This window comes from Triticum aestivum, chromosome 5A (assembly GCF_018294505.1).
Source record: "Triticum aestivum cultivar Chinese Spring chromosome 5A, IWGSC CS RefSeq v2.1, whole genome shotgun sequence".
In the NCBI taxonomy this organism is placed as follows: Eukaryota; Viridiplantae; Streptophyta; class Magnoliopsida; order Poales; family Poaceae; genus Triticum; species Triticum aestivum.
The window spans coordinates 587,992,672-588,008,714 of record NC_057806.1 but is presented as its reverse complement, the minus strand read 5'-3'; the positions used below and the strand labels follow the sequence as shown (position 1 = coordinate 588,008,714).

Here is a 16,043-nt window from a genome sequence, read left to right as displayed (position 1 = left end):
TTTTTATGCGCCCAATTCCATCGTCCAAAGGAACACGCACAGCTTGACCAACACGGTCATGCGCTCCACCACGAGCGGAAGTTTCAGGACGAGGCTCATAGTGTCGTGGTCGTGGAGCGTACCCCACTGCCTGGTCAACGCCGTCATCAAGACCATCATCTCCAACATGAGGTGCCGCCAAACGGCGATCATGCACGCCGGCATGTCCGTCGTGAGCCGGTGGTGCATAACGCAGTGGAGCAGCCGGAGCAGTCTGTGGTGGTGCAGAATTCGTTGCCGGCATATTGATGATGTCTGCCAAACCATCGAACCGAGTGATCAGGACATCTATCCTTTTGCCGAGCGCATCATGACATTGCTTGATGTAGTTGCATGTGTGGTCAAAACCATCCCGAATATTTTGAGGAATATCATCCGCGTACACTGGACGTACAATTTCCTGAGAATCAGCAGCAACCTCGTCTTCCTTGTTGACCGAGGTCGACATCTTGATCAACACAATACCGTGAACAACCTTAGCTCTGAATACCACTTGATGTAGACTCGACTAGATGGCGAGTCGTTCGTCGGCCCGAACTTTCACGGTACTAGCAGCAACAAGAAATTCCGATCGAGCAAAGATACAAGACCGTAATATCAAAAACTGGCGTCGAGTAGATGAATCAACTCCACGCGTAGCAGCGAAAAAATCCGTCACGGATCAGCAAAAGCAAACACGATATTTGGTGTCCCCCGACATGAGACTTTTCTGACTTTTATTCAACTCACGATCTAAACAAAACTTCTCAAATAAAACCTGACCCTGTACACGGCCGTAGCCGGCCCCTTATATAGGCGCACACAACCGACTCTCTAGCTAGCTTAAACTGACTTGGACTCCTACTCTTATCCCAACTAACAAATTAACAAACTTAATTATCCGGCACCGTTGATCACATAGCAACCTATGAAAAACTAGGACTCTTCTTTATTAGACCAAAAGAAATCAACGTGACATATCCTTAAATAAACTAAATCTTGATTTTCATGGTGCCTACCATCACGTATTGGCTTGGTGTTCTAAACCGTGGCTCAACCTTGTCTTGTACTGGTATTTTAATTACCATGTCCCCTATTCGTAACATATGCCCTGCGCTACCTGAAGCTTGCTCCGTCGTTAGCTTGACTGCCCTGCAATCTTTTGGTCCATTGTTCTGCTGCATATCAAGCTCGCGATTTATAGTAACGACAGCACCAGTACACCGTTGAGCCGGAAACATAGCAATGGCACTAGTGGCCACATCACGAGATATATAGACACGATTAGTGGGAACATGAAGACATTTGTAACCTTTATGAAGAGAGCTATAGCCAAGAAAAACACACTTCTTAGAACGAAACTCAAGCTTGCGCTTATTATATGGACGAAGATGCGGCCAGCAAGCACACCCAAATACCTTGAAAAAGGTATAATCAGGTTGTTCATTAAGGAGAACCTCAATGGGAGTCTTCATGTTTAAAACACGAGTGGGAGTACGGTTGATGAGAAAGCATGCAGTGGTGAAAGCATCACTCCAAAACCGAAACGGAACAGATGCATGGGCCAAAAGAGTAAGACCAGCTTCAACAATATGAAGATGCTTACGTTCGACTGAACCATTCTGCTGATGTGTATGTGGACATGCTAAACGATGAGCTATCCCAAGCGACTGAAAGAAGGAGTTGAGGTTGCGATACTCGCCCCCCCCCAGTCCGACTGGACATGAACAATTTTGTGCTTGAGAAGACGTTCAACATGTTTTTGAAACTGAACAAAAATATCAAACACATCAGATTTGCGTTTAATAAGGTAAAGCCAGGTAAAGCGACTATAAGCATCAACGAAACTGATATAGTAATTATGACCACTGACAGAAGTCTGAGCAGGACCCCATACATCTGAAAACACAAGTTCTAAAGGATGTTTCACCTCACGACTGGACTCCGAAAAAGGAAGTTGATGACTCTTCCCCTGCTGACAAGCATCACACACTGCTACATCTGTATTACTAGACAAACTAGGAAGCTCATGACGACGCAAAATATGACGGACAATAGGTGTGGCCGGGTGACCAAGACGAGCATGCCACTGTGACGAAGAGACCCGAACTCCACTGAAAACACGGGCGACGCCAGGATGCTCCAGACGGTAGAGGCCCTGGCACAACCGCCCACTAAGAAGAATGTCCCTCGTGCCCCGATCCTTAATAAAAAGATCAAAAGGGTGAAATTCACAAAGCACATTATTATCACGTGTGAGTTTAGGAACTGAAAGAAGATTACGGGTCACAGATGGAACTCGAAGAACATTGCGAAGCTGAAGACTCCTATTGACATGTCTAGTGAGAAGAGATGCTTGACCAATATGAGAGATGTGCATACCTGCTCCATTGGCGGTGTGGATCTTGTCGGAGCCATGATAGGGTTCACGAGTGTGAAGCTTCCCCATCTCGCTGGTCAGATGCTCTGTCGCCCCAGAGTCCATGTACCAGTGTGGATCGATGGAGTAGGACTGAGTGTGTCCCTGTTGCTTCTACGGCGGGGGACGATCAGCCATGGCGACCTGACGGGCATTGTTGCGTGTATCTTTGCCGTCATTGCCAAGACCAAGGAAGCTTCGCTGGAAGCGCTTATGACACTTGGAGGCCCAGTGCCCATCGCGGCCACAAAGCTGGCACACACGTGGACCACCAGCCCCCGGTAAGGTCGCAGTAGGTGGGGGGCCGAGGCGGGCGACGGTGGCAGCCCCAAGGGAGACCGGGGTGATGAAGAAGAGCGGCCACCCTTGGTGGCGACGTTGGCCGAGAGGGAGCCAGTGCCCCTGGAGCGGCGTGTCTCGACCCGTTGCTCAGTGAGAAGGAGCCGAGAGAAAACCTCGTGTGCCAGCATGGGTGTCGAGTTGCCCCTCTCGTTGATGATCTCGACTAAGGCATCATACTCCTCATCAAGACCATTGACAATAAACGAGTTGAACTCGGAGTCGGTGAGGGGCTGTCCAATGGAGGCCAATGTGTCGGCGAGGCCCTTGACCTTGTTGTAGAACTCAGTGGCAGTGGAGTCAAGCTTCTGACACTCTCCAAGCTGACAACGGAGTGCAGAGACACGAGCCTGGGACTGCGCTGCAAAGGTTCGCTCAAGGATGGTCCAGGCCTCATGAGACGTCTTCGCGAAGACAACAAGTCCGGCAACTGCCGGCGAGAGCGACCCCTGGATGGAGGAGAGGTTCGCCTGGTCCTGCCCCGTCCAGACGCGATGGGCCGGATTGTAGACCGGACCGTGCACGCTGTCTACCAGTGCGGGTGGGCAGGGAAGCGATCCGTCGACGTAGCCTAGCAGGTAGTGACTCCCCAAGAGCGGGAGAACCTGCGCACGCCAGAAGATGTAGTTGTCGGCGGAGAGCTTGATGGTGATGAGATGACCGAAGTGAAACGGCGGCGGCGAAGACGATCCCATCGAGGGGGTTGCCTGGGGTGCAAACACCATGGAGGCAGCCGGAGGCACCGAAGCCGATGCGGGAGGAGGCGGGATCGCAGCCAGGGCGGACGCCGCAAAGCTCGCGGCCCGGTCGGACGCCGCAAGGCCCGCGGCCGGGGCGGACGCCGCCAACCCCGCCAGCGGGGCGGTGTGATCCGCTTGCGGCAGGAGCGGCGGGACGACGCCCGCGGAGTCCGCAGCGGACGGCGGCGCCGCGCTGTGGACCACGAGGTCGCGCCCAAGCAAGGGCGCCGGCGGCGTGGAGTAGACGGAGCCGATGCTCCTGGTCCCGATCGGAGCCGGAACGGCGACGGCATCAAGCGGGAGGTTGAGCAGAGCCGCAAGAGAGGCCGGGAGGAACCCTGCAGCAGTGGAACCGGTGGTGGCGGCGCTCGACATGGTGGCGGTGAAGGCGGCGGCGGCTGCGGCGGCGGTGCGGGTATTAGGGTTTGGAAGCGGAAGCGATCGTAACCTAGCGTGATACCATGTAAGACAATAAGTTTTGGGGGAACCAGCACAACCCTCTAGGGGTGGCTTATCTCATTATATATAATGGATGTGTTACAATATGTACAATATACGTACATAAGTACAGAAGCTATACATAGTCTAACACTCGCCAATGGCGCCGCGCGTTGCACGATCAGGGCCAGGACTAAAAAGCCACTTTGCTAAAGGTCAAGAGCAACCCAGCGGCTTTAACAGCTTTCACTTGCCAAGAACCCCAATCAGCCGAGCGCGATCACACGAAGTGGCAACGCACGATGAGTCGTGTGCCACGGCGCGCCGCGCGCGTGCCACCGTGTGCCGGGGGTTAAGCCGGCGCGTGCCCGTCGGGGTGCCCCGGTGTCCATTCGCCCGCCGTCCGATCAGAGCCACGGACGGCCGCGATGTGTTTCCTTCGCCCAAACCCAAGGCGGCGGCAGGGGTACGAGGAGTGGAGGGAACACGGAGACGCGAATGTGGAATATAAATTGGGACGACCAGAGGTCAGACGCTACCATCCAAGAATCTCCGCAAGTGTACCGAGCTACTTGTCCACCGGAGATACATAGGAGCAAATCATTGTAGCTTCGTAGCTCTGCTCGGGGGCAGCCACACCCCACAGCCAGCGAAGCAGAGCGTGTGTGTGACAGAGCGTGAGAGAGATGTCGTCGACGAAGCCGCCGGCCGACGCGACGGGAGGGAAGGCGGCGGCGCAGGGGGAGGGGGAGGGGGGGCGGTACCCGGTGGAGGAGGTGGCGCTGGTGGTGCCGGAGACGGACGACCCGGCGACGCCGGTGATGACATTCCGGGCCTGGACGCTGGGGCTGGCCTCCTGCGTGGTGCTCATCTTCCTCAACACCTTCTTCACGTACCGCACGCAGCCGCTCACCATCTCGGGCATCCTGGCCCAGATCCTCGTGCTCCCCGTCGGCCGCTTCATGGCGTCCGTGCTGCCCGACCGCAAGGTCCGGCTCCTCGGCGGCCGCCTCGGGAGCTTCAACCTCAACCCGGGGCCCTTCAACATCAAGGAGCACGTCATCATCACCATCTTCGCCAACTGCGGCGTCTCCTACGGCGGCGGCGACGCCTACTCCATCGGCGCCATCACCGTCATGAAGGCCTACTACAAGCAGTCGCTCAGCTTCCTCTGCGCCCTCCTCATCGTCCTCTCCACGCAGGTCCGATACCTTCATCATCAATCTCGTTCGTTCAATTTCATGGGCCATGGTTTTTGTTAGCGCCATTCACAGAACCAAAAGTTCAAAGTTTCATTTTTAAGTTCTGTTGATTGATCAATGCGCATCAAGGAATTGACAGTGCCCTATGTTCCGTTTGGTGTTCGATTCCACACGCGAATGCGACGGGCACGACGGGCACGAGGCATCTAGCTAAGGGCTAGGAGATGTGACCAACACTATAGATGTCTGGCTGCCAATCGATGGTGTGATGTTTTGGTCCGCGTAGAGAGTTACCGCCAATGATTCTTCGGAGAAAGGATGGAGGAAAATCTTGGCGCCACCGAGAATCCATGGCCCTACGAATAATTGGCGGAACTCTGTTCTTCTTGCGTATGCATGCACCTCTTGTGGAATTTCGACGTGGTCAACTTTGAAATTCTGTCAAAAAAACTAAAAAATTCTGTCAATATTGCATCGTGGATGTATATTCTCCAAAAAAAAATACATCATGGATGCACTGTCATGTCATTAAGCGATTATTAGTTAAATATAATCCAGAAGAAAAGTGTCTGTGTTTTTACTCATGTGATGTTTTTTTAAGAGTACGAAAGCAAACACTGGAGAAAGTGCACTGACTTGTGCAAAACTGCATGCAGATTCTGGGCTATGGCTGGGCTGGCATGCTGAGGAGGTTCCTGGTTGACCCTGCCGAGATGTGGTGGCCTTCTAATCTCGCCCAGGTCTCCCTCTTCAGGTAGATTCTACCCACGAGCTCTGCTAAAGCTAATCTTAATTTGGGGAGGTAATTTGGGTTACTTACAACTTTGGATGGAATGCAGGGCGCTGCACGAGACGAAGGAGGGCGGGAAGCCGGCGAAGGGCCCGTCGCGGATGCGCTTCTTCCTCATCTTCTTCTTCGCGAGCTTCGCCTACTACGCGCTCCCCGGCTACCTGCTTCCCATCCTGACCTTCTTCTCGTGGGCGTGCTGGGTGTGGCCCCGCAGCATCACAGCGCAGCAGGTCGGGTCCGGCTACCACGGTCTGGGCGTCGGCGCCTTCACCCTCGACTGGGCGGGCATCTCGGCGTACCACGGCAGCCCGCTGGTGGCGCCGTGGGCGTCCATCGCCAACACGGCCGTCGGCTTCGTCATGTTCATCTACGTCATCGTGCCGCTCTGCTACTGGCGCTTCAACACCTTCGACGCCCGCCGCTTCCCCATCTTCTCCAACCAGCTCTTCACCTCCACGGGCCAGAAGTACGACACGACCAAGGTGCTCACCGCCGACTTCGACCTCAACGTGGCCGCCTACGACAGCTACGGCAAGCTCTACCTCAGCCCGCTCTTCGCCATCTCCATCGGCTCCGGGTTCCTCCGCTTCTCCGCCACCATCGTGCACGTGCTGCTCTTCCACGGCGCCGACATGTGGCGGCAGAGCCGGAGGGCCATAGGCGCCGCGGCCAAGCTCGACGTGCACGCCAGGCTCATGCAGAGGTACAAGCAGGTGCCGCAGTGGTGGTTCCTGGTGCTGCTGGCGGGGAGCATCGCCGTGTCGCTGCTCATGTGCTTCGTGTGGAAGGAGCAGGTGCAGCTGCCATGGTGGGGGATGCTCTTCGCCTTCGCGCTCGCGTTCGTGGTCACCCTCCCCATCGGCGTCATCCAGGCCACCACCAACCAGGTGAACATCTTTCTTCCGTTCTTCATCAGTAATGCTACAATTTTTGCTACCGCTGCACTGATCATCAACGGATTCATCGCCTGATCTGCTTGCAGCAACCCGGGTACGACATCATAGCGCAGTTCATGATCGGCTACGCGCTACCCGGCAAGCCCATCGCCAACCTGCTCTTCAAGATCTACGGCCGGATCAGCACCGTGCACGCGCTCTCCTTCCTCGCCGACCTCAAGCTCGGCCACTACATGAAGATCCCGCCACGCTGCATGTACACCGCCCAGGTACGTGACAGAGATCGATCTCTCAGCCCCCACAATGCACTAGATGCTCATCACTCGCTGAACTAACCGGCGTGCGCTTGGCCGGTGCAGCTGGTGGGCACGGTGGTCGCCGGCGTGGTGAACCTGGCGGTGGCGTGGTGGATGCTGGACAGCATCGACAACATCTGCGACGTGGAGGCGCTGCACCCGGACAGCCCCTGGACGTGCCCCAAGTACCGGGTCACCTTCGACGCGTCGGTGATCTGGGGCCTCATCGGGCCGGGGCGCCTCTTCGGCCAGCACGGGTTGTACCGGAACCTGGTGTGGCTGTTCGTGGTCGGCGCCGTGCTGCCGGTGCCGGTGTGGCTGCTGAGCCGGGCGTTCCCGGAGAAGAAGTGGATCGCGCTCGTCAACGTGCCCGTCATCTCCTACGGCTTCGCCGGGATGCCGCCGGCCACGCCCACCAACATCGCCAGCTGGCTCGTCACCGGCACCGTCTTCAACTTCTTCGTCTTCAGGTACCGCAAGGGGTGGTGGCAGAAGTACAACTACGTGCTATCGGCGGCGCTCGACGCCGGCACCGCCTTCATGGGGGTGCTCATCTTCTTCGCGCTCCAGAACGCGCACCACGACCTCAAGTGGTGGGGCACCGAGGTCGACCACTGCCCGCTCGCCACCTGCCCCACCGCGCCCGGCATCGTCGTCAAGGGCTGCCCGGTCTTCTGAGCACTGAGCTCGCCGGAGCATCATCGGACACTGCCCGCCATGTATGTAGCTAGCAGCGATCATCGTCTGGGTTGGCAGAGGAAGCCATGAATTCAACCTCTGCATTAATTACCCGATGCAGCCGCCCGTCCTGAGTCACATTGTGAACATTGTGTGTTTTGTTTTTCTCCAAGGAAATCAAATGCCTAGCTTATATAAAATCATCGCTCTGACTATACTCGTAGGCAGATCACATCCTTCAGTATTAGTGTGAGGATTCACATAGAAATGGTCAATGCAAAGCAGCAAACAAAGCAATTTGCAAGGATACAGGAATACACACATTTTGACAGAACATAATGATAAGAACAGAGCATATTCACTATTCTCAGTTGTCACCTATCAGGCTATCGGCAGAGTGACGTGAGAGGGAGGCACCTGTGGTCGTGGGCCGTCGGGCACGCTGGAGTGGATGGTTCAGAGCGGCAGCTCGAAGACCTCGTCGCCTCTCGCGGCGATGTGCTTCCTGCAGACCCACCCAATGTGGCCGTCGTCTCTGTACCGAACGCGCCACAGGCCAAACCTCTGCGCTATGTCCATCCCTGTCAGAACTCCTTGCCCTCTCAGGAAATCCACAAGCCACTGCCTGGCCGCTTTCATGTCCTCCCCCATGTCGTTGGTGCCACTGTTCCTCGCTCTTCCGTACATCACTGCCGCGCCTAGAGCCCCCACCGACGAGGCGGACACGCCGTACATTGCCGAGGAGTCAAGCAGGTGCACCACCTCCCTGCTGAGGTCAGGGATCATCTCCCCCATCCCAACGATGAAATGCGCTCCGATCTTCAAGGCGAATGTTAAGAGCTTCATGAACTTGCTCATGTAGGGCAGCAGGGACTGCACCGCTTGGTTGTCCACCTGGATCAGATCACATCCGATCTGATCCTCCACCACATGCATCTCTCTTCGGAACTCGCACAGCATGTGCACCCGTAGGGATTGCATGCCGGGCAGGATCCTTGTGACCAGCTTCCTGGAGCGGTTGTCTAGGCTGACAAGATAGAACATCTGAGGCACTTTTCTGTCTTCCAGTTGAATGCTGTAGTTCATCACGTAGTCCATTTTCCTGTGGAGCTCTGTCACAAGGTGATACTCGTAGTACCTCAAGCTTGCAATCTCTTCCTTCAGGTCCCTTATTCCTTGCTCTATTATCTTCAGTCTTTGGAGAACCATCTCGACTCCTCTCGCGATGCCCAGGATGGAGGGATCAACCACGTCTGCTTCAGGGATAGTTTCAGGCTGCTGCAGATTGTCAGGGGTGACAGCGAGTTCAGTCGCAAGAAACTGTAAATCATAATACCTACGGTGCAGAACTTCATGGAAGTCATCATCTGATAGCAGATCTCTGGCATGGTCAGATCCTGATCTTAAGATGAGCCTTTTATTGCTTTCAACTGCACTCCAGGTATGCTGATAATCATATATGCTTTCTGCCGGCAGTGACAGTAGAATTTGCTTTAATTTTTTCAGAGGGAGCTGTTGAGTTGCACGGAACCTTCTTGGTATGAGATATTTCACACAGTCAGGCCTGAGAATGCTTTCCTTGAACGTCATATTGGGAGACAAGTTCAGTATCGCTGGGATTACAAACTTGTGGAGTAGCCTCACCATGTCCGTAATATTTCTATTGGAGCATGCAAGCACATCTATAGATGAGCCAAACTTCATTCCCAGCTCCATCTTTACATGGACACCATTAATCACTGTATAAATAAGGTTTTTCTCCAGGTTATAAACTGCTTCCTGCTGCCCAAGACACATGATTTTGTTATGCAGACGAACCTGGAAAGCAAAATTTCCTTTAGAAAATCGAATCTGTATCTATACTACACTGAAGCAATATCCAGGTGTAACCGCCAGTCAGTATATATGTTCAAGAGTAAATATCAGAAAAAGCAGAACAACTGTGGCATTGTTTTTGCAAAGCCTCAACTTCTAAAAAATAAAGGACCTTGCAATATATTGGCAGCTACAAACTACATTAGTAATTAGCTGTTGGTGTATGTTTTTACCTGCAGTCTTGGAAAGAAGTCACTTGTTAGGAGCATGTGTACATCTTCACATTCGAGACGCCTTCCAACAAATCTGCATTCCGGCATAGTTAACTGCCATTTCTCATCCCCTCCTTTGTTTTCCTCAAGAATGGCTGGTAGTAAGAGTAATGTATGTGGGTTCCCAGGGTCCTGTTCATAGCATAATTCGAGTTCCAGCAATATATTTATGATGTCACTGGCCTGTAAGGATGCACCAGTTCTCCAGTTTGTTCTTGGAATTTGGTTGCGCAGCTTCTCTTGCAGAACCTTCTCCAACTCCTCTTTATGGACAAAACCACCACTGCTCTCTATCTTGATTGACTTCAATGTAGCTAGTTGGCTGAGGACATCTCGGCAGAACCATTCACAATTCATCACCAGAAGTCCAAGTTCCTCAAAAAATACTATTTCACCCAAGGTATGCAGTGATTTCGCAACAGCACGTCTCCGTGTGTCCACTTTCTCCACATTATCACGCCTCGATCTCAATCTTAGCGATGGAATGTTGAGCTGGCATATCTCGCAGAACTCAGCCCACCTGATCACTGCTCTGCTATTCTTCAACCTCCAGTCATGCAAAATCTTGATCAAATCATTACATACTTCATAAACTTGAGGAACTTGTTGGATTATTGTCTTTGTTGTCTGTCGCAGGTGATGAGTGAGTTTGCTTACTGAAACCAATGATCTCGAGTCCACAGCAAAAACAGTGGGGTAAATTTCTGCATGTGAATGGAAATCTTCTCTGAGCCTATGTACAACGGTAGCAATTGGCTGTAGCCCTTCTGGTAGATGAGATACCTTGTCATAATGGGTGAGAACTATAGTTACACAGGGTCGGAACGAGTGTGACCGTGATACTCTCCGCCTATAATTTGAAATCAAGAACCTCAGCCAGTATATGAGTTCCCATTCAATCTCATCTATGCTTTTTGGATATTTAGTAGCAGGCTTTCCAACCAAACTAGACACAATCATGAAAAAGCTTGGACCACCAAGCACCACGAACATGAAATCATGCAACGCAAAACTTCCTTCATTTCCACCAAGATTACACATTGTCAACTTTGTGTTGCCATCAAAGATTGAGTTCATCTTATTCTCATCGGTAAATGGCATTTGCTCAACTGGAGTCTTCTGAGTTTTTCTTACATCCATGTGAGGCAAATTCATTGAGTTCATGCACTGATTCATGGAGCTACATAGCGTGCTTTTACCTGAGAGCACATGCAAATTGAAGCATCACATTTATAACCAATTCTTAGACAACATAATGGGATTTGTTTTTGTAGAGCTGTCATGTAAGGTACAAATATTTGTATAGCGAAGTCAACAAAATGTTGGAACTAATTTAGCAGGCCCACATGTCATGTGAATGTGAAGCACATTCCATCAAAATGATATTTGACATAATCTATTCAGAAAATTCACAGGTTACCAAAATTGTATGCTGAACAAAATAAAACTAGTATTTCTTTATTGAGGCCTATAGATTAGAAAAAGGATGGTGCTGGTGGGTGAAATTGCACCTGCTAATTCTTGGCCACACAGAACAACTCGGCAGCATGTAGGAGCACTTAGTGGCAAATCAAGCAAATCATTTGGCAGAACCAAACTCCCGTTCTGACCAAGTTTCTCATATATTTGGCCTGTCTTGCCTGCAACATGCAAAGGTGTTTCATGAAGATCAATTTCTTCAATCCATGGATTGACCTGCAAAGTATTCATAATGGTCTGTAAAACTGCTTCCCCCTCAACTCCCTTGCACCCTCTGAATGATAAAATTCGAAGAGTGGCATTCCTTTGTAAGGTTGTAAAGATATTGACAACATCACTTGATCTCAGGCTTGCATCATCACATATTGCCAGCTGAATAAGGCTCTGGTTTGTCTCCAACATCTGCAAGATTGCAGCCACACCATATCTACCTATATTTGTTCTCTCTCCCCCAAAACTCAAAACCTTCAAAGTGGAATTGGCTTGTGTCTGAAGTGGCGAGAATGTGCTAAGAGGGCATAACAAATGCTCCAATCCAACTCCACCAAAGCGATTCCCATCCAAAGTCAAGCTCTCTAAATACTTGTTCTTGAACAGTCCTGCAGCTATATACACCACTGCTTTGTCCCTGAGGCAACACTTGGTAAGTTTGACAACTTTTAGGCTCCTATTCCGGTCGAGGACCTCTCTAAGTTCTTTGGTCCATCTGGACTTCAGAGGGACACCCGTCATGTCCAATGTTGTCACCGTGGTGTTCCATGCCAAAGCACAAGCAACCCGTTGTAAGCCTGTAGAATTGATATTGCTGTAAATCCTCATGTTTCCAGTTTCTGGCAGGAACTCAACAATTTTACAGTTGTTCATGCCACCTCTTGTATCACGACTGCGTCCCCATATATGCACCTCCACTCTGCGGTTGCGTGCCAGCACAGCAGAGATAAGCGGAGCCGCTGGAATGGAGTTGTTGTCAAGTATAATCAGCAGCTTCAACATATAGTTCACCTCAATCATCTTGGAGAGTTCTTCTGCTCCCTTGGAGCCCATGGAGTCTTCCCATACTTGAAACTCTTCCACACTTCTGTTCTTTGCCAAAGCTGACGCAAGCAGTGTCGCTCCAGCAGCTCCAATTCTACAATCATTGAAAACAACTGCTTTCAAGGTGTTGTTCCTTTGGAGCATTTCCGAGAGTGGGACTAAAGCAACAGCTGATTTTGTGCTAAACACATTTTTTTGGAACTCCACCTGCTTCACATTCGAGCCAGGGCCTAAGTATGAACAGAGAAGTTGGATTGCTTCAGGCTGCCATTCAATACCATGAAAAAGGAGATTAGTCACGCCTCTGTAGCTCTCTTTCGAATCCACAAGATGATGCAGAAACTCAAGCAGAAAGTTGACACCATCCTGGTCTGTACAAATATGGATCCTTAGTGATCTCTCACTTTCCATAGACAAGCCCGATCCCGAGTTTGCTGCAACCTGGTAGAACGCGATGTTCTCAATGTCCTTGTACTCCTGTAAATCAATTTCTGCAACATCTCTGATATACTCCTGGTTAGATGGTGATGGTACCATGATGATCCCATCACCCATACTTGGAGGTGTCGATGAAGAGCAGTTGAATCAGGGACAGGAAGCAGAGGTGAAGGTTTACCTTTACCATGCAAGTAGAATTCAGATGTATATAGGTGTCTGAACAAAACAGATTTCAGAGGCAGATGTCATATATGGCAACTGGAAAGAAAGTTTTCTAAAGAAAACGAGTGCAAGGCAAGGTCAGGCATCAGATTCCTGGCTTGTCTAGGGAGCATGATAAAGAAAGGAATAATCTTTATTTTGCTTTGCTTGTCTGAAGGAACATGATTGGCAAAGCTAATAAGTTCCAAGTATACGAAATCACTTGCGTGGTTCCACGTACCAAGGTATCAGAGTTGGTATGCTGAAAGCCTGAAAATATCAAAGTTTTGCTTTGATTTTCAACTTTTTAAAGCATCAACCATGACTCCACTATATGTATGATCCATCCTAACTACGTGCACCCATCCAAAATATCAGATATAACACATAGAAATTGCAACGCCAGCACAAATTTTGACAGGAAACATCTACACTGTCAAACAATAAACTTAAAATTCTGTTCACTTGTTTCATTGCAGAATTCAGGAAATAAAAGAAGATTTACTTCCCATTGTCTTACATCACTGGTAATCAATTTTCTTATTTCTTAATTTTAACATTATATTGCAGTGCGCGCTTTAGTCAGAAAAAGATTCTCAGAAGTGTCCAGGAAGTAAAGAACAAGTGCAGGATGCCTTTAATATTCAGATAATAAAAGTTAGCCCATCCTTTTCCCATCTTAATGTCTACAGAGACTGAGCCTTATATGACCTTCACACAACTTGTAGATTTCCATCAAACCAAGCACATTGTAGAGTTACTTAATTGTTAAGGTGCTAGGAGTAGAAAGAAGCAAAATGCATACATACTTACCACCAAGTGCAGCCAGAGTGAAGAACTGCTATCTGAAGAAGCAAGCAGCAGCAAGGCTGATACTGCTACTTTATTTTATCCTTCACTTCACCACAGTTTTGGCTCAGCAAGGTATGAAAATAACTTGTGGCTCCTGATTCCAAAATGCTCATGCGCTATTTATCCTTTATTTTTCATTTTTAATCTTATTATCTCTAATCATCCCAGTGTTTCTTCTTTCAAAATTCTATTAACATAAAATCCAATCTCAGAGTAAGCAATATAGTAAAGACTAACAGTCTGAAACATGCCGTATGGTAGCTTGGTAGAGAGAGGATATGTGCATATCTGAAATAGCATATACCGAGTGATTCAACTCTGTTACTGAAAACAAAGATATGCAGACTTTAAACCATGCAAACCGGGGGAGGGGGGAGCCGCTATTGCCAAATCCACTGCTCAAAGTTACATAAGCAGATTTCTGTCAGATTCATTAGTGGGTATATTTATTTTGCTCTTGAGATACCAGAAACTTTTGAGCCTGAGAAATCATGGCCTCATTGCTGTTCATACTTAGATTCATGGGGTGCTATGCTAGCAAGATAAAGTCAACTGTAACCTTGACCCCATAGTAAATACAGAAATAATCACTGAACATTGAAAAGAACCATCCAGTAACTGAAATAGTGTGATCTGAATTCATATGTCTCCCAGATAAATAAATGAAACACTGAACCATTTAAGGCATTTGAAGAAATACTTACACCTATAAATTTTCAAGCAGAGGATCGCAACTGGGAGAAGCAGTGGTGCATAGTGGATGAGCAAACACCAGATGATATCCTACAGATTGCTCTTAGCTGGGCATGTGGTCCTGGAGGTGCAGATTGTACGATGATTGAGCCTAATAAATCATGTTACCTTTCCAATACAGTCAGGGACCATGCATCTTATGCCTTCAACAGCTACTGGCAAAAATACAAGAAACATGGTGGTTCTTGCTACTTCAATGCAGCTGCAATGGTCACCGACCTAAACCCAAGTATGTTCACAACCTAAACCATCATTAGGAGCATACACTTTTGCAGGTTGAAATTCCACTAGAAAGATCAAACATGCAGAGCACAACACACACACACACACACACACACACACACACACACACACACACACCACAAGCCCGCACACACGCACGTGTACTCTTAGAGAATTTAGGATAGCATCCAAATATAAGTAACTTATCTTACTCCCCCTCATTCATAATATAAGCAGTTTTCAAATTTGTGCTAGTCAAACATTTTAGGTTTGACCATCGATATAGAAAGAATTACCAGCTTAGACAATATGAAACTGACATGAATATTGTCATAATTATATTTAGAATTTGTTTGAAACAACATATTTTTTGAGAAAATTATGATCAAAGTGTTACTTTGAAAACCGTGTAAATGGTCTAGGCTACTTATATTGTGAATGACAGGGAGTATACAAAAACATTATCGTTCTCAGCCATGTCATTCACTTTGTGTTTTCATGCCAATGCAGGTCGTAACTCATGTAACTTTGAAGTAGTGTCTTGATATAACGGTGGTCAAAGCACTGGAAGACGCATGCATTCCTGGTTTTCTTCCACTGATCCTTCAGGAAAAGAATGGAAAAAATGTTCGACACATTTTTCGTCTTTGTGGAGGGGATGCCATTACTCGAATCAGGTGGGCAATGTCTAGTATTGCTCCATACTTCAAAATGTGTCAACTATGTGTCTCATTTGTAATCAGACTCTTTTCAATTTTAGTCATGTGCCTGGTTTTGTATCAATAAAAGTTGAGCGGGTTTTTATATGGTGTGTAAAGGGGTAGAGACCCCAAACAGCTAGGATATAATCAAGCGCAATAATCACTATGGTTATCTGACACTTATAGCGCAAATAGATGAAATCATTGCTACACTAAGTAGTGCCCGTGCCCGTGCCCGATCTCTACAATGTTAAATAAATTATAATGATACAAGTTATGGGAGCACGGTGAACCAAACTATAACCTGAAAATGAGGATATTTTGTAGATGGATGGAAGCAGAGAGATTGGCAGAAATCAAGCTGACCATGTTTGCAAGGCCAGCCACGAGAGCCAAGATACCGTGATTATCATGGAAAAAGTATTGGCATTAAATCTAAAGAAACAAGAGACGCAGCTT

At 49.1% G+C, this 16,043-nt stretch overlaps 3 protein-coding genes across 7 annotated transcripts; 2 read left to right on the top strand and 1 right to left on the bottom strand.

Moving 5' to 3' along the window:
• The first annotated feature begins 4,489 nt into the window (after positions 1-4,489).
• LOC123105047 (oligopeptide transporter 3) lies at positions 4,490-8,031 on the top strand. Its single transcript, XM_044527021.1, has 5 exons — positions 4,490-5,156; positions 5,813-5,910; positions 5,996-6,833; positions 6,929-7,111; positions 7,202-8,031. The coding sequence occupies exons 1-5, from the start codon at positions 4,641-4,643 to the stop codon at positions 7,814-7,816; spliced, it is 2,250 nt and encodes a 749-aa protein (XP_044382956.1). The 5' UTR covers positions 4,490-4,640; the 3' UTR covers positions 7,817-8,031.
• LOC123105045 (protein TORNADO 1) lies at positions 5,156-13,463 on the bottom strand. Of its 5 annotated transcripts, none has more exons than XM_044527017.1 (4): positions 11,415-13,463; positions 9,865-11,102; positions 8,234-9,634; positions 5,156-5,606 (listed from the first exon to the last, which is right to left on the bottom strand). In XM_044527017.1, exons 1-3 carry the CDS (start codon positions 12,970-12,972, stop codon positions 8,273-8,275), a joined length of 4,158 nt encoding a protein of 1,385 aa, XP_044382952.1. In that variant the 5' UTR covers positions 12,973-13,463; the 3' UTR covers positions 5,156-5,606; positions 8,234-8,272. The 5 variants fall into 5 exon arrangements, with proteins under 5 accessions (XP_044382952.1, XP_044382953.1, XP_044382951.1 ...); XM_044527018.1 differs by having other exon boundaries at positions 5,405-5,594; XM_044527016.1 differs by lacking the exon at positions 5,156-5,606 and having other exon boundaries at positions 8,032-9,634.
• Positions 13,464-13,789: 326 nt separating this feature from the next.
• Positions 13,790-15,629, top strand: LOC123105048 (glucan endo-1,3-beta-glucosidase 1). The gene is made up of 3 exons (XM_044527022.1): positions 13,790-13,980; positions 14,633-14,890; positions 15,394-15,629. The coding sequence occupies exons 1-3, from the start codon at positions 13,854-13,856 to the stop codon at positions 15,426-15,428; spliced, it is 420 nt and encodes a 139-aa protein (XP_044382957.1). The 5' UTR covers positions 13,790-13,853; the 3' UTR covers positions 15,429-15,629.
• The last annotated feature ends 414 nt before the right edge of the window (positions 15,630-16,043 follow it).